This window comes from Pavona decussata, unplaced genomic scaffold (assembly GCF_977016875.1).
Source record: "Pavona decussata unplaced genomic scaffold, jaPavDecu1.1 SCAFFOLD_386, whole genome shotgun sequence".
NCBI classification, from domain to species: domain Eukaryota; kingdom Metazoa; phylum Cnidaria; class Anthozoa; order Scleractinia; family Agariciidae; genus Pavona; species Pavona decussata.
In genome coordinates this window covers 2112806-2136824 of record NW_028145758.1, presented here as the reverse complement: position 1 = coordinate 2136824, position 24019 = coordinate 2112806, and the positions used below count along the sequence as shown (strand labels likewise).

Here is a 24019-nt window from a genome sequence, read left to right as displayed (position 1 = left end):
ACTGAACGTTGATTACCCGCCATGATTTATATTTTAAGCTGGATATCGAATGAGAACACATCAAATCAGAACAGAAAAATTTGACATTCAGGCGACCTTCATACTGCGTGACAGTCGTTCTGTCAATCATCATGTTCGTATATTAGTGGTTAAATTTTGAATCACCAATTCCGACAAAGCAAACATTTACCTTCCTTGGAAAGATTTGTACCAAACACATGTTTACAAAAGTGAACTTAAGCGCGTAATCATGAAAACAGGTCCTCCTTTATCAGCCTTGAAGCACAAGATGAGTTTGCATTACTGACCAGATTAATTTCCGGGCTATTTTCATCGACGTATGCCGTTTTCATTTCGCGTAAAATAATATATATTGAGCCCGATTGAGACAACAGGAGAGGGGCACCCAACGACCAAATCTTTCCAAATAAACCAGAAGTGCCTAAAATGGATTTCTGCATGCTTTACAGGCCTGTTTGGTTAATTTAGAGCTGCCCAAAAAATATTTATCTGTTCGGATATTTTAGGGGAACTTTGGTAATTCCGGAAGTTTGAGGAGACTTTTTGTCTCATCCGAAAGTTTTAGCTATCCTGATGGGTCTTGCCGAAAGTTCGAGGACACCTAATAGCTATATTTCCATTAGAAAATTTTCAGAAAATTTTGCACATGCAAAGTTCGACATTTGAACCGGGATTAAGGCAGAAATGGAGGAAAACTAGAGAATAAAATGAACATGCTTTCTTCTTACTGGTCAAAGGTAGTCTCCTGAGGAGACGTTCTTTGGGGTCTTCCCAGGGAGCTCTTCGGGGCATCGCCTGGAGAAGGAATACACAAACAGCGTTTTTACTGGCTCACCGGCAGGCAAAGACCGCAAACAGCCTCTTCCTTCTCCTAAGTTCTGTAGCCCAAGTCAAGGGAAACGCGGACTTTTTCCTCCCTCTCCCCAATACCTTCAAGATCACTTTTCTAATTTGAAAAATTTTACTCTCACTTTGCGCGCACAATCTGAGGAAAAATGTACGACTGCTCGCCGCCTACGGCAGGTGATTTTCAAAACTTTACGTGCTTGAGCGAGTTTCTCTATAACTCCAAGAAAAGTGAGCCTTCGCGATGCTTAGTGCTCAGTTCATCAAGAACAAAATAATCATGTTTATGGAAAACACCAACGTGTATATTCCCTTTACTCTTCTCCACATATTTGTAATTGCAATGGTTGGGTAAATTTGTTTATTTGTGCAGCCTCTTAAAACGTGGGGGGGGGGGGGAGTGTGCTCAATAAATTTGTCTATAGGGAGGCTCCACCCCTTCCAAAACTTTACCCTTTGACAGAAAAGGTAACATATCCCTTTCACATACCTACAGTAGAAAAACTGCATCTATTTTCAGTGGTTCTGTTCAAGATATTTTGAGAGAGCCTTTAAAAAAGACGAATTTCCCTACCCTTTCTGTATTTCAGCTCCTGAAATCCCCGCCCTCTTATATACGTATACCTTGAAAAAAGATACTCCCAGCCACTTATAGGCCGTTACAAGGAGTACCCCCACCCCCAGCCCTTATCCAGAGCAACTAACATCATAATATTCAACAATTAGACGGCGAGCTCGAGGTTTCTATCGGCTGATTCGCCCCGAGCCAACTATCAAAGGCGATAGAAACCGAGAGCGGGCCGTCTAATTGTTTTAGCATACCTCAGGGATCGATCTATGAAGCAAAAAGATCTTTTTATTTCATAAATTTTGATATATTTGTGCAATGATGCATGCTAAATCACGCGCGCTCTGACAAACTGCCGTCTACCGATCGATAGACGACACCTGTGTAGCCAATCAGATTGCGCGTTACGCGATAGTCGGTCACTGAGGTATGCTAAACAGAGATAGTTCAGGCAAACCCAAAAGTCAAAATATTCAGATGAAAGAAAAATATAAAATCCACAAAAAGGAAAAACCAGTAAATTCTACAACAAACTCAAATGAATCTGTTTAATGCTTTTATAGTCAGCACAAAACTGTTGAGTTAAATTTCTTTTATTTTGTTACAAAAACACCTTTTAAAAATGCCTTTACATGATAGTTATCTATATGTAGTTCCTCTCTTTCAAACATGTGATAAAGCACAATAAATATTGTATACTACCAATCCTTACATATCAAACAGTCTTCAGCAAAATTTGAAACTCCAAAAACTGGTAATAATCAAAGATTAGGGAGTGCATTTGATGATCTCGATCCCACGCTCTCTCTCCTTTGCCAATTAGGTGATGATGTCATCTATCCCTGCAAAATCTGCAGTGGATGCCAGAAACGTGTCCCAAGATCCATTCATTTATTGTTCCATACAATCTTGACTCCAATCTGTATTAGGAGTATGTTCTTTCTACATAGAACACAATCAGAATTTTTACCAAAAATCAAAAAATTACACAGTAAAAAAGTCACATTACCCTTACATGCCACTAACCTCTGTACAAAAACAGTTGTCATATAATTTTACTCACAAACAAACAAGTTTGTTACGAGTGCAAAGCTGAACACAACACTTGGCTTAATTAGTCTGCATAGCAATAACCCTGGGAGGGACTCCCATATAAAAGTGACAGAGATGATCATCAGAAGGTCTGAACAATTTTTTACCCCTAAGCGCTAGCGGTACTAAACCAGTTGACTGACATTAATTTCCACTTAAATTTTCAGCCACTACCCTAAATGGAACCACCATACCTCTGACGGAAGTCACTTTAGATTTTGGAAACCAGAAATGTTTAACATCTATACGACGATAACTCCCTTCACTTTCAACGGGAGGCCTCCCCCCCCCCCCCCCCTATCCAGGAAATCTTCCCTCCCCACTTCATCCCATTTTTTTCTTCTCATCCTGACTTTGTCAAGAATTAGAAAGCAAACAGAAAAACCCAAAAATCCCATGGAGATGCTTGCTACCGAGAGTAGACTTGGTTGGCTCAATGGACCCTTCGTAGCTAAGGGTCACATGGTACAGAATCTGCCCTGGTGGAGAGCAAGTTGTGAACTCGGACATCAAGAGCAAAGCGACATCATCCAGTCAAACTTGAATTTTTTTTTATTTTAGATGTCGTAAACAATGAGAAATCATCAGTTTTGCTTATGTGTAAAATATTGGCCAATTGACCGTAACATAACCTGATAAGCTAATGTGTATAGCATTTGGACTCAAGCCTCCAACAACACTTACCAGCAGTTAGCTCGATAAGTTGGGAATTAATTTCACAGTACTGTTGTGGAGAGAAACATTGTGTGACTGAGTATTTGTTGTGTGAGTTTTTGTATGTTGCATGAGTTTGTGCCATCTTGCAGACTTGTAGCTGGTTCGACTTATAAAAGCCCCCATGGTTATTTCAGAAAGTCGATACCCTAACTTTAATCCTTATTTTAAGTAACTATTTAAATCACATGAAGGATGACAATAATGTCCAAACAATCCGATATTCTAAAACACTTGAAAATACGTGCAAAACAACATGTCAGTCTCATCATTTTTTCTTGTCGCTGTCTTCAGACTCTTTTAAGGTGGTTATGGTTGCAATAGCTCCAAACAGATACGCTGGTACGACATCATTGTTGTTAACTGTTATTTCCCAAGTGGAAAAAAGCTGAAATGCCGGTCGGTTGATCTTTCCCAGGAGCGAACCATTTTTGGCATCTTTCACTGTGATTGTTTTTCCAAATTCCATTCGAAAGCGATCGGTGCGCGCAATTTCATCGCCTTTTGAATTCTTAATTATGAAAACCTCATTCGTAAATAGGGAGCCACTCCAGCTGTACTCAACCTTGTAGCTTGTGGCATTTTCTTTCCACTGCTCTTCGATGTCGTACTTGGCCGTCAAACTCCAAAGTTTCTTCTTGATCACGACCGCTATCTCATCGTCGTTGTTCATCATGTAGACAGTCCATTTTGTAAAACACGACAAACACTTCCTCGCGTGACCTATTTCGTCTTTACTTCCCGGCGTTAAATAAAGCATATCCTTGTAAATGTCTACGTCGCCTTTGGGCCGCCGAGCAAAATAATGAGTCGGTAACTCAAACTTCGTAGTGGTGTATTTCAACTTCTTCTCAGCCTGGTATTTCTTGACGGTAAAACCCACTGCAAGGCCTACAATTAAAATTATTATAATAACAACGGCTCCTATGCAAAGTGTCGTTCTGTTGAAGTAACGCTTCCACTCGGGCATCTTTGACAAAGGATATTCGTGGACTTTGGATCTAAGTTGCCTCTGTCGCTCTTGTACTCTTGGGCTAAGGAACGTTATTCGTATCAAAATTTGCAGAGGGTATTTATTTGGAGAGCCAATAAAGGACGCACTTCCAATAACACGTGCAGGTCGTACAGCCGAAATAACACGCACTTCCGGTCCAATCTCACGTACAACCGAAAAAGCACACACTTCTAGTCTCCTCCGGTACCACAGTTAGCTCAAGAGCTCGATGATAAACTGTTCACAGTCCCCTCTTTTTTCCGTGGGATTTCGAGACAGGTACGCCATGGAGTTGCCGCCATCTTGGTTTTTAAAAGCGAGCGCGATCTGGGGAGAGTGTCTAAACTACCCAGGGGAGCAAGCGTGGGGGTTAGTTGAGTGGGGGAGGGGGGGGGGAGGGGGGGGCGAAAAATATTCCCATACAAGCTCTTATTTTTGCGCCGTGACCGCTATTAAAGCAACATGATCATTGCTCACAGCTTGAGCTTGGGCCGCCTGTTGGTGTGGGCAAAAAAAGTATTCGAATTTGAAAGCAAAATTAGAAATGATTTTTAAACAAAACTTTCTCACCTGAACTCCTTTGTAGTTCCTTTTGTGTCCGGTGTGTTTACTAGGTCGATTTGAGGCGATTTGGTAGATCGAGTTTCAGTTCCAACGGCTTCTCTCTCTAGGGTTGGATTCAAAGAGCCACAATCTCAGGCTCAACGTTCTTATAAACTGGTTGTTTTGGTTCTCTAACGTAGCTTTACTTATTCTTATGCTCAGTTCAGCTTCAGATGGCTCTAATAAAGTTAAAATTTTTTTCGTTTCCACTTTTTGTAGGGGAGTGCTCATGTTTGTACAACCTATGTTTGGTCAAATCAGAAATAAACTTTGCCTAATCTAAGGAGGCTGGCTTTTGAAACTAAACTTCTTTGTCTTCGCTTCAAGCTTTATATAACTTAGGTTGCGTTTGATTGATTCTATTCTGGAATAGGAATACGTACAATTTAATGATGACAACGGACAAGAAATCTCTCATAAGAGGTTTTTGGAGTTACCGGAGTACAAAATGGCTTATCCAGTGTCAGCGAATTTTTGCAGAAATGTCTTCCCAGACTTGTAGATACTACATTACCGCAATGTTTGCAAATTCAAGCTGTTTTCGTTTAATAAAAATTATTTGTTTTTCCCAGAGAATGTTCTGTAACAAGGCAAGTTACGTCTTCCACTTGTGCTTGTTGAACTCGTATGTCAGGTGCTTGGTGGAATACAATCGGTTTTTTTTTTTATAAGAACGTCTAATTTTGGAGCTGAGGCTGAACGTTCTTATATTTTTTTGCGATTTTGGGGCTGAAAACGTTCTTAAGATGTTCTTAAATTACATGGTATATACTACATGTATTTCAGTAAATCCGCAATGCAAACCTGACGAGGAAATCTGTCAAAGTACATTTCCTGCTGAGATGGTACTGGCAAGAACTGCTGATTATGACAAACCGAGATGTGCGTCACCATTGTTAATGTTATACAAAACATGCCCTTAAGTGTTTTGGTTAATTTACATTTGTTGCCTTGATTTCATATACAGATTAGAAAAATAAAAACGTTCTTAATCGACTCTCAGCCTGAGCAACTTTCTTAATACGTTCTTAAAATTTTGGTTAATTTCAGCCTCGACGTTCTTATAAAAAAGGTTCTTAAAAAAAAAACAGAGTGTAAGTGTTTTGTTTTTGTTGTCGTTGGGTTTTGTTTGTTTGTTTGTTTTTTTTTTAACGCAACCCAATGCAAACCGTCATCAGACGACTTGCTGCTGCCGTGCTGAGAGTGATGAACTGAGTTCGGCAAAGCAATAGCACGGCGTTTGAAACGAGCCTAATTTAATGGGAGACGCACTTCGCTAAATAAAGCAAAACTGGTCCAAAACAGCATAATTCAATCACACGAGTAGCAATCAAAATATGTCTGGTCGCGGGAAAGGAGGCTAAGGTCTAGGAAAAGGAGGCGCCAAGCGTCACCGAAAAATCCTTTGAAACGACATCCTAGGTATCACCAAACCAGCCATCCGTCGTCTTGCTCGCCGTGGCGGTGTCAAGCGAATTTCTGGCCTGATCTACGAGGAGACTCGTGGTGTTCTCAAAGTTTTCCATGAGAACGAGATCCGTGATGCTTTGACGTACGCCGAGCACGTCAAGAGGAAGAATGTGACAGCCATGAATGAAGTGTACGCTCTCAAACGCCAAGGAGGTACCCTGTACGGATTTGGCGGTTAGATTGCGACCTACACAAGAAAACAAACGGCTCCTTTAAGAGCCAAGCAAATCTTCTCAAAGTCGTGACGTCCCCAGCCACACGGCCAGTGCGGAGGGGGCCGGGCGGGAGGACCCCGCCCTGCCCCCGACGTCTCCAGCCACACGGCCAGTCAGCTTTGCAGTAGTCTTTGGACTTCTCATCGTCTACTACATCAAACACTCAAACAGTACTCTCCTGTGCTGTTTATTATGCTGTACAAGGTGGTTCTAACTTTTCAGACTGTGGATGAAATCCTAAAGTGTGACCATCCAAATGAAAGCTACTGAGCAGTTCTTTCCCGTGGTGCTGTTTATTATGCTGTTTTGTGTTATGTGTTATGCTGCTAGTACCTCAGCAAACCTTTGAATAAAATACTGAAGTGCAACCATATAAATGAACGTTACTGAGCAGTACTTATATAAAGTATAACATTTTTATTTATTTTTTTCATCGAGGAACAAAACGAACACAACTGACCGCAACAAGGTAAGTAAAATTGACTGAGATAAGATCTGAGCAACGCAGTGATAAGCCTGGAATGACGTCACTAGGCCTAGTCTTCAATTCACTCGGTCGCGTGGAGAACACGCCAAACTTTAGTTCTACTCATTTTGGAACGAAAAAGTCCCACTTATCTAAAGGTGCTTTATGCAACCGGGTCTTGAGTTTCTACTTACCCCGCAGCTGTTTGTGACGACTTTAGGTTTAGTTTTCTCTGATGAGGTTAGTTCCATTTCGTTGTCTCCTTGTAGTTTGATTGTGCGGTCATCTTCTTCTTCCCATGGGCGGGAATTATAGCAGTGATACGTGTTAATGATACGTGACAGTCTGGGTAATGCGCATGCTCAAAAGCCTCAAAAACTTCCTCTGAGTACCGCATTTGTTTCAAAAATCCGTAGATTGTATCGGCAACGTGGCGAGGTGAACCGAAAGTGAAGAAAAGGACGACAAAGAATCTTGTCTTGTAAACACTGCGTGTTTACTTGTTTACGTGTTGTCTTGCAAACACTGCGTGTTTGTTTTGTGTATGTTTGGTTTCTTGAACAACATCTCGAACAATATATGCTAGCATAAACTTTTCTTTGCCTGGTATTGGAACAGATAGAGAAAACAAAGTTTTAGAGGCGATGATAAGGAGCAAGGCGGAACTCTATATAGATTAATTCCACGACTGGTTTCACGCCGTTACAGGGACCCGGCTTAGCATTGCAACAATGAGTCGATCGATTCTGCGCCTTGGTTTTACGTACAAAAAGGTCGAATCATGACCGTCGATTCATGCTGTCGAATCATGTAAAAAAAAGTCCGGGTCTATACACAGCAATGAAATCAGCTGTAACCTTATACCCGGTTTGTAAGTTGCAAAAAAAATAGTCATTTCTCTAGGTTCCACGGTTCCGCGGTCTGCAGTTCCGCAAATTAGTGCTACCCCTTTTTTAGATCATTTTTCCTGAACTAGCATTTGGTCTAAGTTGGTGAACAAAGACTCCAGAAAACAAACCCGAAATAATAATATTATTATTATAATAATAATAATATTTATCCAGGGAGCCCACTCGCCTTAGCGGTTCTGCAATTTAAAAATGAAATAAAAAAATAAAATTACCTAAAAATTATTTCACAAGATCAAACGAATAAAAATTCATTCATTCAGAAGAATTAGTGATCTATTACGAAGAGCACGGCTCCTACATTCAGGAAAGAAATATGTCGTTAAAATTTGAAAAATGTCAGCAAGCACCGTCCTGAATTAAATACCCTTGTTGAGTGCCTCTGAATGGTAAGTGTTGCCAAGGTAACAGCGCTGAAAAAAGCCCGGTTGTCATGTGATCTATTGTAGTTCCCAGTCGAGCGCCAAAACTAAAATGCAGTACTGTAAACAAAATGGCGAACAACGAGGTTTTAGGACTTGCTCTTACATGCATCCTTCTCTTTGGTTGTTTTGCTTTCGATTCAGCTAAAGTCGCTCATGGCAAAGGAGGTGACTTTGAACTTATGAACAAACAGAGAATAGAAGCTGGAAAATCAAAATTAGAGGAGTTGATGACGAAGGCGAAGAGCAGTGACTGCTGGAAAAAAGCTGTTGAAGGAATCGAGAAACGTTGTAAAAATCTTGGAGATACAGAGCAGAGTTACCTCGCTATTGATTTCACGAATTGTCATCAGTCGAAGTCAGGAAGAAAAATTTATGTTTGTTCGAGAGAAACTCAATCGATCGAGGAATGTACGGGCAAAATGGATGATACCACCTACCTTGCTTACACAACATTTTTCACTCACACGGCAAACATCTGCTTTTACGTGAAAAGCGAATTATGGCAGCAAAGAACGGAAGACACGATTTCCAAATTATCAAGGACTTCACAGGATGTTGCATCTCAGCTGGAGGATTCTGCTCAAAAACAACTCTTAGTGCTAGAGAAACAAAACACCTCACTGGAAAACCAAAGGAAGATTATTTCAAATGAAATTCAGCTATCAGAGACATTAAGGACCTCTACATTGAACGCTAAAAAGGCTTTTGAAGACATGAAGCAAAATGCTGTAGAGCAGAGAGCTTTATTTAGTGAAACCTTTGATTCTGTTTTCAAAAGCATGGAGAAGGTTAGAAAACTGCAATCAATGATACTAGGAGAGTTCATAAGTTTGCAGTCTGTGGCTTTTTATGTTGCTGCAGTATGTACTTGTTATTTCTTGACCAGTACACCACGAACAGCAGGAGCTAGACTTCCACTATTTATTGGATTGTTTGTTCTCATTTTCCTTGAGCGGCTGGTGACATCTTGGGGAGTAACAGACAGTCAGTCAACTGACACAACGGTAAAATGTGCATTTAGCAAATCAACGGCAGTTTTCTATGGTCTATACTCTTAAAGACCATAAAAATAATGTTCAAAACTCAAGTGGAAGTGACTGGTTTCAAAGCCAAGTTTTGAAAATTTTATGGCATCATTTTATGGTCAATAAGAGTAAAGACCATAGAAAACTGCTATCAATTTGTTATATATAATAACATAAAAAAAGCTTGGAAAAATACTTGCAGAATTGGCTTTTTTTTGTTTTCTGTTGAGAAAGTGCATGCTCAACATCTGACATCACTTTTATTGTCTGTACTATTATAGACAATAGTTATGAGCCAATCAGCACAGGGAATTTTGATGATTATTGTGTAAAACTGTTTATCCTTTATGGGCAATGCTTATGCAAGCATAAGCATGTTTAACAGTGAAACTGGCTTGATGTTGTCAAAGCTTTTTCTTCTATGTCTATTTCCTTTGACTTGTTTGCATTTCATGTCTACTTGTGCTTCACTTTTGTTCTTGCATCACTCTTGGTAGACTTAATAATTTGCCATTCCCTGTGTGGGTAAATGAGCCCATGCTCCAACTTGAGAGAGAAGAGAAATCAAGCCTATTTTCATCAAGACCAATAGTCCTCAGATGGTGCAACACTGTGCACAAAACATTGTCTGCACTAAAGTTACATTACGTGTCCAGTCCAGCCCGTATTTAATTTTTTATTTCACTTCTGCAGAATTGTTGCATGCAATGCATGTTGTATCTAGGCTTGATTTCCATTCACATCAGGAGAAACTACCTTGCATTTACACTCCAGCAAGGAAAAGGCCAAAGCCAATGGATTAATGAAAATGAAGCCTTAGACACAATGTGCAATAATTATTTATATTTAGCAAAGTTCTGCCTGCAGTGTCCTTGTAACATATCCCCAGACATGCATTTCTCAAAACTCTCCAAAGCATTTTGAACCAGAAAAACTAAAAATATTTTACATGCAAAATGTGCATTACCAGAAACTGGATTGTTAATCAATTGAGAGCTAAAATGTTGAAAACTTTGCAATATTAAGGAGTACATTAGACTAGTTTGCATGAAAAAACACCACCAAAATACAATAAAAGAAAATTGATTTGAAAAATGCCTCTCAGGTGTGAAACACCTCACAAGTTTGAGAAATGGTTCAAAGGTCTTATACCTGGGCAAAGTACATGTAATCTAGATAGACCAGATTAGATCTGCAAATGTCGAACCTAAATGCTATTTGTCTTCTCATAGGAAACTATTCATGCAAGACTGTGGTTGTGTAGAAAGCTGTTCATTATTGTAGCTGCCACAGTTCTCATGGTGACTGGTTATCAGTATCAAGACTACAATAAAATCAACTTTGATATACTCCGTGAGATGCAGCTGCAAATCAAAGACATGAAAAGGTGGCAGGACAAGGTCAATGATTTGAAGTCAAGAGGAGAATCAGCACAGCAGTGTTTGCAAGGAAGGTAATTCTTATTTAAGAAATGCATTGGTAGTCTAGTACTTGGTACATGGGTTATTCTAGAAGTATGGCATAATGCTTGTTTTATCAATACAAAGACTAAAGTGTACCTGCACTGACATTTTAGTTTGGGGGTCAGCCAGAAGGACTTAATGCCAGTCAATTATATTTATACAGGGTGCAGATAACCAGTGTCCATAAAGTGAGGTTGACTTAGTGTGAAAGCATGTCACTTGGGTTACGGAAAAGTGTCTGTTGCCAGAATGAACCAGTGTCTCTATAATAATATTTATTAGGCTAATGTTAGATAAAATATATGGATTGAACTTTTTGTCAGGACAAGCACAACTGTCTATAATACATTGTAGGTGTTTGTCCATAAAGTGGGGTTTGACTGTACTTAAAATCACTTTGCAGTTGCTTAACACTACAAACCAGAAAAAGTTATACTGCAAATTCAAGCTATCGTTTGAGCAACTTATACAAAGTTTGGTATATCTTAAAATAATGCAGAAAGTGGAAAAGTGAAATTAAAATGTCCACTACATCACCTGTGTAATTTATTTGTAGTAACAGATAACACCGAGAATCTGACAGATTGTGTTCGAGTTTTGTTCGCTCATGCAAACAAATAAGAGGAAGAAAAAAATTTCCAGTGTTAGAAACACTTCCCACAGCTCATGTTTCCATAACAGGTTCTCACTCTCTCAAACTCAAACTTGTATTTCTATAAAGTTCTATTTACATGTAGAAACTGTTTTATGTCTCTTACAAGTTGTATCTTCTTGATTTTATTGCAAAGGTTATCACAGCAAAGCATCGCTCATCCCAGCTGTTCAAATCACAACATGCCATGTGATTTCCCAGATGCTTCTGTCCCTTCACAACATGCAGATGAAGATGATGATGATGATGATGAGTCGGATCACAGTTTTGTTCCTAATGATTCTGAATTGGAGAGTTTCTCTGATGAAAGCAGTGATGAGGAAGAGTATGACATGATTGAACGTCAAGAAACAAAACCCGAACTGAAGACACCAGTGAATAGAAGACAGTCTAAAGGGACGGCAAGCAAGGGAAATTTGTCTTCAACAAGAAGGACAAAGAGTAGAGAAAGGGTAAGTATTTGAGAAAATTGCATCAGAGGTCAGCTCAGCGAATTAAGCCGTGTGACGAAAATCTACCCTAATTGACAGAACTGCCATTTTTTTTTATCTAATTAAAGAAATTTTCCAGTGATTATTTCACTGGTTTTTTCCACTCAGGCTCATAGTGCGACTTTACCTTTACCTCATTGCACTGCAGACACACGGATTACACGTAAGAAACACTAGGGTGGAAATGATCTTAGGGCATAAGGTCATTTGAAAGTGTCAAAGTTTCTGCACATACAGTACATGTATTACATGCCTAGGTTTTCTTCTGGAACCACTCCAGCGGCATAGTAAACTATACAACTGTGATGGTCTTCCATGTCTTTAAATCATTCATCCGCAATTCAGATATATGGTATTTTATATATTCACTCTAATGTAATGAGACAAAAAGGGAGAAGAAATTTAAGAAGGAAATGTCACAGTCAAACCTCGTTATTTTGGACTCGTTTGGAACCAAAGAGTGTCTGTTTAAAAGGAGTGGGTGGGTGGGTGGAGACCAAGAAAACTGTCCATAATAAGGAAGAAATATTTCAAACACAAGAAGGTGTGTTTCATCAGATATTCAAACACTGAGAAGTAGATTGAAAAAACGAGGCGCAGCCGAGTTTTTTTAAACGACTCTGAGGTGTTTAGATATCTGATGAAACACACTTTCGAGTGTTTGATATGGCTTCTCAAATGATCAATAATTCTTGGAGAAATTCAAGGCTAAAGTTGGCAAACTTTAATGGTAATTAGGAGCACACATCCAAACCACAGTCATAGTAGTGATTTTCTTTGTTTTCTCTTGATGAATTATTAACGAGTTTGAGAAGGGTCCATATTCAATGCGTGCCTGTTAATAGGATTCGTTCACATCCTGGAAATCCGGTAAAGTGCTTGAATTTTAGTATAGCATTTTCCAGGGCTGAAAAGTCCTTGAAAGTGATTGGAGGTCTTGGAAAATCCTGGAAATCTGTAAATGCAAGAAATAAAGTGTGCTTGAAAGACATTGAGAAGCAACCAGATGGGAAGATCCAACAACTTTATGTATATTATCCATCCTGGTAAGGCAGCATCTGACTGTATCTGAGTGTTTGTTTTGCAAACTTGCCACTTTATTTCTCTTTTGTTGAGCGGCCATCATCCACCACTTTAAGGACGGTGCCTACTTTTGTTACTGCACAAACGTTCTGCGTATCTAGAGATACCTGGGTTTCCAATGGGTGGTGTCTACTAATACAGGGATATTTTTGTGCAGTTTAAAACTATACAGAGAAAATAGAACTTAGCAAGTGCTCTTGGTATATCGAAAGAAAATTGGGGGTAACCATGCATTTTTCAGAGATAACTAAGCTTCAATTTAGGAAAAAATCCCATACATTGCTTTATATTTTGGCGCTTTTTAGAAGTATTATTGCTTAATTATCTCTGAAAAATGCGTGGCTACCCCCAGTTTTCATTTTGGATTCCAATAGGCCTTGCAAAAATCTGCTTTTCCCGCATAGCCATAAACCACACAAAAATACTTCGATATTAGTAGGCACAGTCCTTAAACAACTTGTAATATTTACACTGTTGTTACAATATCATTTATACTGTTTTAAAATATCTTTTCAGCCTCCTGATTCAAGTCCTTCTCACAAATACAACTTACGCTCCAGAAGGAACACCCCCTCAGATCTCCTCAATGGCAGTTTCCTTGGCAACATGCCATCGCCATCCAAACTAAAAGAGCTGATAAACAATGTGCAGCAGAGATCCGCCAGACGTTACACAGCTGTGATTCGCAAACCAAGGAATAACAACACTGATGACACTCCTTTGTTTTCTTCAGATGAAGAATGTTAAATGACCCATTTTAGTGCATTTTTGAATCTGTTTTACCCAATTGTCTTCCTAACTTGCTTTGAAGTTAGGAGTATTTTAATATTTAAAACATTTCATGTAACAAACAACAAATTTGAATTTTCTTGAGAATTTCATTCGTTCTTTTTCAAGGTAAAGCTTGGCTTGTTCACCACTACATTATTCGCTTTTTCTCTAAATTCCCTCGTTGGTAATTTTTTTCCTACTATGCGCTGGCTTACGTTCTTATTTCATTAATTATTTAACCCTTTAAGCCTCAGTAGTGACCAAAATCTAATTTTAAAAAAATAATTTTAATTTGAAATCTAAATTCTCCTTACTATATCACGCTTGATTTAACATTTAAGTCAGGAGAATAAAGGAAATAATCACCACAGATAAAATGCCTTGATTTTTAGACAAATTCTCCCAACTAGTAACATGAGAAATACCTGGAGAACATTGAGGAGTAGATACATGTCGATACTGGAGTTTAAATGTACAAGAGTTCTGAAAGATACAGAGTTGAACCTGGTTTTCTAGAATTTATCTGTTCATTATTATTATATCCTTTAAGTATTTATTTCTTTTTGTTTTGCTGAACAGATGGTTCTAATCTTTTGTATGAAAATAAAGTACATCAAACTTTCTGTTTTTGATATATTGATAGAGGTACACAAATGGTACCTTTTCTACAACAAAATTTCTGTTTTTGATATATTGATAGAGGTACATCAATGGTACCTTTTCTACGACAAACTTTCAACTGATTTGTCTTTAACAGTCTCGTTCATTTAAACAAAATAAGGCTAGGAAATTTACTAAATTGATTGGAGCTTTTGCACCCATTATAGCCGTTGTTAGTTTACTTCTCACGCATTTTCACGAAATACAATTTACGTCGCTTAAAGAAATAAAAAAGAAAAGGTTACATTCCACTCCCGCCTCGCCTCGAACATGACTCGGTGGCACCAAAGTTAGAAAGACTTACCCTTCATGAAGACGGATTTACACAACAGTAGTGACCGTCTTTCGTATTAGAGCGGTTTTCAAATTGAGTGTACTGTAGAACCTATCGTACCTCGCTCGCACGTACGCAAATAAATAAGTGAAGTGAAGTGAGGTTGCATGTATTTGCTTTGAATTCTGATTGGTCCATTGCGCTGTTTGCACCTGTTGTGATTGGCCAGAGTGATTACTTTGGTTTTGGTTTTACGGCACTCGATTGAAAACCGCTCTATAAACGCCGAAACCTCAAACTTTTAATATCCAGTGGGTGGGGAAGGGGAGCGGTTGGCGTACATTGGGCCAGACAGGTCAGATAACTGTGCAGAAAATGACTTGTTTTGGTCAGAAATAGGGTCAGGATTCCCGCTCCCCTCTCTCGACGTCTCCAAAAAAAATTCCGAGATGTAATTCCTCTGCGAGTAAGAAAACTTCTACTTCCGTTGCTTGGCGCCTCCAGTTCTCCTAGTGTTCAAGATTTTTCCTGTTTAGTCTCAAGAGCGAATATTTGGTTTTAATTATCAACTGAGTTGACAAAGTACTTTGGCCACCGTAAAGAGATTCGAGTGCTGACGTTTCGCCCTTCGTCAGAGCGCATTGTTACCTAGGTTTGCTCTCACGAAGGGCCAAACAGCAGCGCTAGAACCTCAGTATGTGTCACCAGAATATTCGTTTCTACCCCCCCCCCCCCCCCCACCGACACAGCTCCACAGTTTCTTCCAGCCCGTCATCTATTGGTTTGAACTATGACCATCTACTAACTATGCTATGACTTAGACATTCAAATTACCTTTTCCAATTAGCGTTAATTGTCGCGTCTGGCGTTGATTTGAAACTTACTGCTTTTCACTGATCTATATTTGCTCCCATCTGAATAGCTTGATCCAAGTGCCGCAAATCATGATCACGGAGATCTCAGTGCTGTTTCTGATCGCGGGCAAAAATTTCTCAGTACACCGCAATAAAAATACTCTAAAATGTCAAGGAATCATCGGATCTGAAATGATTTAAGCATAAGTGGCCGTTTGTTGTTGTCAAAGAAGAACAAACAATGCCACAGAAACGTCAGTCCACAAAAAGGCACTCCGTTCAAAGTTTTGACAAATTGCTGGCGCTAATGAATTCGAAGAATAGGATGTTAGTCCGATTGTTGATTTAATCTCTTGCATTGCTCTTTTCTTTTGTGTTTCTCCAAGCAATACGTCAAAAGCAAAAGATTAAATAGAGCAAATAATGGGTATGCAAATTTTTAAGGTTGCTTTGCTGGAATGTAACCATGGAAGGCGTAAGCATTGTGAAAAACTTTGGTTACTAGCCTTCGGAAAACCGCGCGCGCGGCTCTCAAGCATTTCTAGCCTGATGTCAGCTTTAGCAGTAAACACCTCTCCTTTCCAAGCTCTTCTACAAGACATCGGAAAGGAATTGAAGCTCAGCGATGTCCGTTACATGAAATATCTTCTCCAAGGACACGTTAACAAGGAGGCCTTAGAGCATCTTGATTCGGGACACGAACTCACGGAAGTGCTCAGAAAAAGAGGCTTGGTGACCGAGCGAAAACTCGCGTTTATGAGAAAGCTCTTGATAGAAGCCAAGTGTTTGAAGCAAGTCAACTTAGTGGACGAGTTCAGGGAAAAGTTCACTTCTGTCACTATTGTCGGTGAGTAATGAATCTAATTGGTGTTATAAAACTCCCAAACTACTGACTTGATAGTTTTATCTTGAACAATCGGCGATTGTACAAGTAAGGCTGGCCGAACTGAATCAGTTTTACTCAAGAGAATTTGACGCTTAACGATTCTCGAAGGTTTTCTGTATTTATTGACGACTTGGCTTTCACCGACTGTTAACTTTTAGTTTAGTTGTTGTTTATCGTTCAAAAGCACCGCACTGTTTTGGCGGCTTTATTCGTGATTAAAACTTAATGATGTCACTATTGGTTGGTTCCTGCCTTCCAACGTATAATCTTATATCCTTTTTTTTTTTCTTTGACCATTTTTTTAAAGAAGTACAGTGAAGACACCTATAATTATAGTAGGCACGTTTGGTCGGTGTAGTCTTGTGTGAAGAGATTGTTTTTTATTCATGCCCATACATTGTGCAGCGCGTCCATCAGGTCTGTAGGTACACATTATCACACATTTAATTGTTCCCTTGACGCCGAATACGGCAACCATTTACTAAAAGAAGTCATAGTTCGGCTTCCATTTGGGAATTTTAGATCTTGTCTTAGAATTCTTGCAACAACGTCACATGAAATTGTTCGTAGTATACATCGAAAAAATTGCATACGGAAAATTAGAGTTTCTTAATTGATTAAGGTTGCAGAAGGCAAAGAATTGCTAAAGTTCACCATACGTCCACCCTAAGTTGTGTTTGATATTGCGCAAAAATGACACAACGCTGCTCCCCCTGATCAGAATTAGATTCGGGAGAGACACACTGATCAGCACTGCAATTTCACTGTGCACAATGCTGCACTTAAATATAAACACAAGGATGTTCTCAGTAAGCGATAAGCACAACGTCGCAAACACGAGGCGACATCACATGCATGCGCATGCAGTGCTGATAGTTTCGAGCGTATCTGTTTGTCCATATATATCGCCTTGTTCCCATTTATAAACTAAACACAAGCATAAGAAAAAAAGAAAAGTTTCTGTCTTGTGCTTGAGCTTGTGGTATCTCACTCTGGTTGTCACACGATTTTTCTCAGTTGCAACTGAGTCGGGTTGTCCCATAAGCGGGAGACCGCTTATCACGAGGGAGACTCAAACCGATTCCTTTCTCTTCAGGTGAGCGGCAGCAGAGTGAAAGAGTCTCCAGGTTAAACAACAGACGCGAAACTCTACTGCGCATGATCGAGAGAATGGAAAATGAAATCCGAGCCTGCGAAGACGAAGAAACAGAAATAACCAATCAGATCAAGGAGTGTGAGGTGCAAATCCAGGCAAACAACGAAAACCTAGTTAGTGTCGAGGATACGATTCAAAACTTGAAAAATAATATTGTGGAACAGGAGGCCGACATAGAATCGTTTGAAAGAAAACTGGAGACGGTTCGATTCTTCATGAAAAAGCGTCAAGTGGAAATTGATAAGGTCAAACAGAAACTGGAGGAAAACCACAACAGCGCCAGCATCAAAAAAGAATTGAAAGAGAAACGTGAAGAATATGAACAATCCAAAAAGAATGAAGACGAACTCATCGCGAAACATCAGAATGCCTTGGACTTGATAAGGACTTCACACGTGGGAATCCGACACAAAACACAGGATGTTATCTTACTAGAGGATAACATTCACGACTTGTTGATGCAAATACGAGTGTTGAAACAGAACGCGAGGAAAAATCAGCGCGCTTCGGTGGAGCTGCAAGAAAAACTCGAGAATCTTTCGGTTGAACTAGAAGACACAAGGCGTTTGAAACCGCTGACTCCGTTCTCGAGGCCTAGAAGTCAATTTTCATTGCGTTGTAGCACAGTGAACCAGCCACAAATGACAAGGAGACTAGAATACAAGGTAGGACGAGAGAGAGAGATGTAGTACTTAGGTTTATGGGACATTGATACATTTATTATGTGGAAGGGAACTGATCGCGGTTTTATCAATCATTTAGAAGGATACGATTGCAAGAGGAAATTTGCAAGGCTATCTCTTTCACACTGTTATGTTGTAAATTAGGCCTGTGTTCCAAAAGATTCCAGAAAAAAATTGAAATAAGTAAATGTCAGTCATCAATTGTAGACGGCATAAAATTTTTTTATCATCAATAATGGCCATAAAATGTGTGTTGCCCCCGCTAGTCTCCATGAAACTCGGTAGACAGAACATTTGCAACCTTCTCTGAGAAGTGGATCAGTCAGTTTGGAGCTTAAAGAGAGTAGTGGTCCATATATTCTCAAGCCGTCACTTTTTTGCAAATACTCCGACCCGTCCAGCGCCACCCTTACAAATTTTGACAAGTTCCTTACTCCCACTCGAGACAAAAAAAATACAGTAGCTTTCTCTAAGAATAACGACAACGAAAACTGGTAGCTTGTTGCACAAAGACGTGTAGTCTCTACACTAGATTCTTGTCTTTATCTTTTGTACTCTATTGATGCCTGTCAATTGAAATGCGCCAATCATCACTAACCACAGTGCTACTTATATTGACACACAGGCAGTCGACACCATCGCCTAGTGAAGACCAGCAGCATAGCGATCGAAATGTCGCGATCATCATCTATGCTTCACAATCGTGAGACAAATGATTAGTTTTGATATATCAACTGATTTTTGATAGGTTCTCGACTACGGTGAGATTACAGAGAGGGAATCAATGGTGATTGGTCGAAAAGGGAAGCGCGTTTATCCACCGCAGTTCCAGTTCCCCACGAGCGTGGCTGCTGATAGACTGGGTAATATCTACGTGGCTGATTATGGTAACGCACGCATTCAGATCCTGGACGTAAATGGTCAGGTGACACGGGAGCCACTCGTCATGGGCGGGAAATGTCGACCATGCGCCCTGGCTGTGAGTTTAAGAGGAGATCTGGTAATGACTGACTCGCAGATTTTGCGGTTGTTTAGTAAAACCGGTAAGTAGAGTAGTAGATCCAGGACTTTTCATTTGAGTGAGAGTCGTAAAACCAAAACCAAAGTAATTACTCTGGCTAATCATGACAAGTATAAACAGCGCAATGAACCAATCAGAACGTATTTAACCAGCGTCAAGCGCGGGAAAACGCGTGCGACGCTGCGAGCAAGTCACGATTGGTTTTGGTGTTACTTCTCATTGGTGGAGAAAGTGGCAGGAATTTTGCTAACCAATCACAGAACTAAAGCAAAACCAAACCTTACCTTTTATTTCCTGTCAAGCAGGCCAAACACATTTTTACAATTTATCTCTTGATTCCTAAGTTCTCAAGGGTCAAATACTCAAGAGCATTTGATATCTGCTTTATTTAACTAAAGAATCTTTAATTAAAAAAAGTAAATTCACGTTACTGAAGCTGAATTCATCTAATCCTTTATTTTAACTACTAAGGGATCATCTTAAAACCACTGAGTACTTCGGACGCTTTCAAGCTATTTTTTTCTGTTCCCTCGACATCACCAAAATTCATTCCTTTGTTAGAGGATAAGTTACCTTTTCTTACGAAATATTCATATCGTTTTCATGCAGGTGAACTACTTCGTCCAATTTTGCCCGTCTACAGCAAGAACGACAAACGACCCGAGCTTAACGCTGTGGCGTTTGACATTCAGGGAAATATCTACGCCGCTGACAAAGCAAATCACAGGATACAAAAGTTTACCTTCGAAGGAAACTTTCTTTGCTTTATCGGGGGTCTACACGATTTGCATTGCCCCATGGGAATTGTCGTCAAGAAAAACGGTGATGTCATCGTCACTGAACATGAGAATCACCGAATCAAAATCTTTAGTCAAGAGAACCTGGGAGAGAGCACAATTATTGGCTCCGTGGGGGTGGGGGCTGGGAAGTTTGCCTGTCCAAGAGGGGTTGCGCTAGACCACAATGACAATATTTTAGTGGCTGATAGTCAGAACCACAGAATACAAGTTGTTTCTTCGACTGGTGAACCTCTCGGGACTTTCGGAATGATTGGATCAGATCCCGGATGCCTTGATACCCCGTATGATGTTTCCATGGATATTAACGGGAATATCATTGTGGCTGATGCAAAGAATCACAGATTGCAGGTCTTTACAAGGCTAGTCCCGGTGTACGCAGAACCCGTGATGTATGACGAGGAGTACGAGGCCGCAGTTGAGATTGAAGATCAAGAAGGACTCGGGGAAAATGAAAATGAAATCACAGCTAACAATTTTGATGAAGAAGCCCAACCTGATGACCAAGATGTTATTATCAAAGCTAGAACCGATGAAAGTCCCAATAAAGCAGATGTACACGAAAATAACGACAGAAATATAAAGGAAACTACGGAAGCTGAGGAAAGCAAGACCACGGAAAATGTAAACAGTGAAATTTTAGAACAATCTAAACAAGGATCTGATGAAAACCAGGAAATGGATGTAAACAATAATACGACAAAATCAGTTTCAACTTGAGATTTAGCTCAAGATCTTTGCTAGTCAAGATTCCCAAGTTTCTATTTAACCATTTTTTTTTTTACTGTGCTGCCTGGTGCAGACGAGAGATGAGATAGAAAACTCAAGACAATAACTATTCCATATGAAGATGAATATTTATTGAATACTGCAGGGATAATTCGTTGGTTTTCAGACGTATCTTTCCTGTCGAGTTCTTGGAGTGTTGAACTGTATACTCTGTCAGTTAGGATCGTTTGTCCCAAAGGAACATATCCCAAGCTCTCCTCGATTTCGTCTGTCATCTATTTGTTGTCGATCTGAATTGTTTGAAAATTCTCTCCATGTTACATTATACGGTGACAACTATTCAGTTGTTGAATCTTTGCTCATTCATTAGAACAGTAACATTAAGAAAAACTGGTGATTTTGTATTTGCAGAAGTGAACTTGTAGCTGTGAATTTCATTTTTTAAGAAATTGTAAATAATATACAGCAAAAAAAATTGCTGCGATGGACTCAATTTTTCTACTCTGGTATGCATTTTATCTTCATGTTGGCCATTCGAAGATTTCGTTTTCAAGTAAACATACTCTGAGGGCCAAAATGACTTAGTGTCCTGGCCTGTTTATTGCTATCACAGCAATTCAAGTTGAATCACGTGACCTTTTCACATTCGACCTCCTCATTGGCCAGCCAAGGTTCTTGTTGTAGCTGCTCTACAGTTATCCTTTCGTTCAAATTCCATTGAAGCATTTTGAGAATGACAGCTTTGACTGGATCCGTGAGCTTGACCTTGGAAGGGAAGTTGACCCTGCGGTGAACTTGTTGTAGAAGACTCCTTAAATTGGAGTCATCAAACGGAAGGCGACCACAAACCATGGTGTAAAGAATCACACCCATGCTCCATACATCTGCTAGCATGGCGTCATAAGCTATGCCTGAAATCACAGAAAACGCAATGAACCAATCAGACCTCAAAGCAAAATCACGCATTCACTTGCAGTTTCGCGAAGACAAGCAACTGGTGAAAAGCGCGGGAAAAATACTACTGGCGCGAATTGGGGGAGGGGGGGGGGGGTACAAACACCAGAGGCACTTCCCTTTCAGTCAAAAATTTCGGGTTGTAGTCACAGAAATACTACGTTCTAAATGGAAAGGGTTTTTCTTCCATCCAGGTGAAGAACCTCGTTTTCAGTTAAAAACTTACAAAGTCATCGAACAACTTATGCGATAACGCAAGAAACCAACAAAATGAAAATGGAATTTTAGCAAAATAGAAGTGTAATTTCGGTTCCAACCAAGCAGTTGAAACGTAAAAACTGGACCGCTTTCCTTTTAGCCCAAATTTTCGATTCAACCAGTAGAAATGCAAAGGAAATGTGCGGGTCAAACAGAAACGACACCGGAGGTACTCCATTTTTTCTTTTGAAACCGGTCGGAACGGACTTTACTCTCCATTTGCACAAAATTTCCATTTTCGCCTTGTTGTGTTCTTGCGCCATCATTGCACCACCAGGTAAGCTTTCTTATCTACCAGTAAGATTGCAAGTTTGGAACGAATGAAAACGACCCTTTCCGTTTGATTTGGAAAGTTTCCGGAATTTCCAACCAAAAATTTGGGTTAAATGGAAAGCGCCCGTCGGGAACCTCCGAGGGTCGCCCGTTTGTCGCCGAAAATTTCCGGAGTCGCCCAGCGCCATTTGCATTTCAACCAGTTTATAACCGGACATTTTGGCTAAATGTTAACGGTAGGCCAAGCGCGGAGAAACATGATACTAGTCAGGTAGGCCTGGGAAAACGCACGTAAATCACGATTTCTTTGGGTTTTCTCCGTTTGATTGGATGGCGCACCGTACACAATGTTTCTGAATTGCATAGCTGAATATCACCGAGCCCACAAACTGATACATTATAGATCTATATGATGTACGTGTCCAGAAAATGACGTTATTTTTGACGTCATCAAAACCATCTCAACAGATTGGCAAGAATTGAGGATTTGGAAATCACCGCATTCATTCATTATCTATCAGTTATAGCAAAGCAATGTCTGAAATAGTCTAATAAATTAGAATACTATCAAAACGTTTTGTTTAGCTCTCTCGATTCTGATCTCCCGTTTGCGATTGTTTTCCTTTTTTCGCCTCCATTTTGAGGCAATGATTTCCAATAATTATGTAACTCGCACTCTAATTGGACGCCGAGTGTTCTGCTAGCCGAAACGACGCTTCCTAAACACTGTTACCACATCACGTCTCACTTACAGGTTTATTGGTACACTTGTGTACCCTGTTTTTGAGCTCTGTAGAGTGCGCAGACAGACCCTTTTACGGAGGCAGTTTCTGCTCTAGAACTGAAAAATCATATAATCGGCCTACCTTTCAGTATTTCCGGCGGTGCATAGGCATAAGAGCCACAGTAAGTGTGACAGAGCTTTCGCTTTCCTGTGGCGGAGGTCAAATTATCGCGCGCAAATCCAAAGTCAGAAATGATGATGTTCTTGTCTTTGTCCAACAACAGATTTTCACACTTGAGATCTCTATGAACGACATCTTGACTATGGACATAACTGAGTCCTATAACTAGCTGCCTAAACAGTTCTTTAGCAGTCGCTTCAGGCATAGCACCGTTCTTTCTTATGTACTCCAACAGATCCCCGTTTTCGGCTAAGTTGGTAATGATGTACATTCTTGTGTTGGTCTCTATAACTTCTATCAGTGTTACTACATGAGGGTGACGGAGTCGTTTCAGCACCTTGATCTCACGAGGCAGAAATTTTGAAAGAAAATCCTCGGGTGCCTTTTTCTTGCATATTATTTTCACTGCAACGTATTTTTTGTGCCTTCTGGAGTATGCTTTTCTCACAACCGCATACGATCCTTTCCCAAGAATGTCTCCAAGTTGGTATCCATACCGCTCTAGCAATGCAGTCACGCCCGCAAGGGGATTCTCTGCTCGATTTGTGCTGGAATCGTGTTTTTCTGCTTTTTCTCCTTTTTCAGGTTTTGCTGATGCATCTGTGGTCTCTTTAGCATCTTGCCCCTCCTGTGGGGTTTGAATTTGGTTGGCTGACATTTACTTTTACCATTTGAGAGGGCCGGATTCTAGAGAGACATTCTTACCATCTATACTTGATCTTATTCTCTCTCAAAATTAATCACTTGCTAATTGTACTAATT

The 24019-nt window shown here is 39.9% G+C and overlaps 4 protein-coding genes across 4 annotated transcripts; 2 read left to right on the top strand and 2 right to left on the bottom strand.

Annotated features, from left to right (window-relative positions):
- Positions 1 to 1969: 1969 nt before the first annotated feature.
- LOC146451615 (uncharacterized) lies at positions 1970 to 4561 on the bottom strand. The gene has a single exon (XM_085098942.1). The coding sequence runs from the start codon at positions 4209 to 4211 to the stop codon at positions 3510 to 3512; it is 702 nt and encodes a 233-aa protein (XP_084955068.1). The 5' UTR covers positions 4212 to 4561; the 3' UTR covers positions 1970 to 3509.
- A 3806-nt stretch (positions 4562 to 8367) lies between these two features.
- On the top strand, positions 8368 to 14430 carry LOC146451614 (uncharacterized). The gene is made up of 4 exons (XM_085098962.1): positions 8368 to 9326; positions 10580 to 10800; positions 11599 to 11914; positions 13553 to 14430. Exons 1-4 carry the CDS (start codon positions 8391 to 8393, stop codon positions 13781 to 13783), a joined length of 1704 nt encoding a protein of 567 aa, XP_084955088.1. The 5' UTR covers positions 8368 to 8390; the 3' UTR covers positions 13784 to 14430.
- A 1640-nt stretch (positions 14431 to 16070) lies between these two features.
- On the top strand, positions 16071 to 21309 carry LOC146451613 (uncharacterized). The gene is made up of 4 exons (XM_085098936.1): positions 16071 to 16442; positions 17578 to 18302; positions 19069 to 19363; positions 19951 to 21309. The coding sequence occupies exons 1-4, from the start codon at positions 16145 to 16147 to the stop codon at positions 20856 to 20858; spliced, it is 2226 nt and encodes a 741-aa protein (XP_084955062.1). The 5' UTR covers positions 16071 to 16144; the 3' UTR covers positions 20859 to 21309.
- Positions 20975 to 23997, bottom strand: LOC146451612 (testis-specific serine/threonine-protein kinase 3-like). Its single transcript, XM_085098937.1, has 2 exons — positions 23219 to 23997; positions 20975 to 21778 (listed from the first exon to the last, which is right to left on the bottom strand). Exons 1-2 carry the CDS (start codon positions 23913 to 23915, stop codon positions 21495 to 21497), a joined length of 981 nt encoding a protein of 326 aa, XP_084955063.1. The 5' UTR covers positions 23916 to 23997; the 3' UTR covers positions 20975 to 21494.
- Between the last annotated feature and the right edge of the window lie 22 nt (positions 23998 to 24019).

Bases quoted from the DNA above. Each gene is read 5' to 3' on its own strand.
- LOC146451615 (XM_085098942.1), bottom strand. From the start codon at position 4,211: ATGCCCGAGTGGAAGCGTTACTTCAACAGAACGACACTTTGCATAGGA.
- LOC146451614 (XM_085098962.1), top strand. From the start codon at position 8,391: ATGGCGAACAACGAGGTTTTAGGACTTGCTCTTACATGCATCCTTCTC. The intron at 10,801-11,598 runs GTAATTCTTATT...TTTATTGCAAAG, and splicing joins CAGCAGTGTTTGCAAGGAAG to GTTATCACAGCAAAGCATCG. The intron at 11,915-13,552 runs GTAAGTATTTGA...ATATCTTTTCAG, and splicing joins GGACAAAGAGTAGAGAAAGG to CCTCCTGATTCAAGTCCTTC.
- LOC146451613 (XM_085098936.1), top strand. From the start codon at position 16,145: ATGTCAGCTTTAGCAGTAAACACCTCTCCTTTCCAAGCTCTTCTACAA. The intron at 18,303-19,068 runs GTAGGACGAGAG...GATTTTTGATAG, and splicing joins CAAGGAGACTAGAATACAAG to GTTCTCGACTACGGTGAGAT. The intron at 19,364-19,950 runs GTAAGTAGAGTA...GTTTTCATGCAG, and splicing joins GCGGTTGTTTAGTAAAACCG to GTGAACTACTTCGTCCAATT.
- LOC146451612 (XM_085098937.1), bottom strand. From the start codon at position 23,915: ATGTCAGCCAACCAAATTCAAACCCCACAGGAGGGGCAAGATGCTAAA. The intron at 21,779-23,218 runs GTAGGCCGATTA...CTGTGATTTCAG, and splicing joins ACCGCCGGAAATACTGAAAG to GCATAGCTTATGACGCCATG.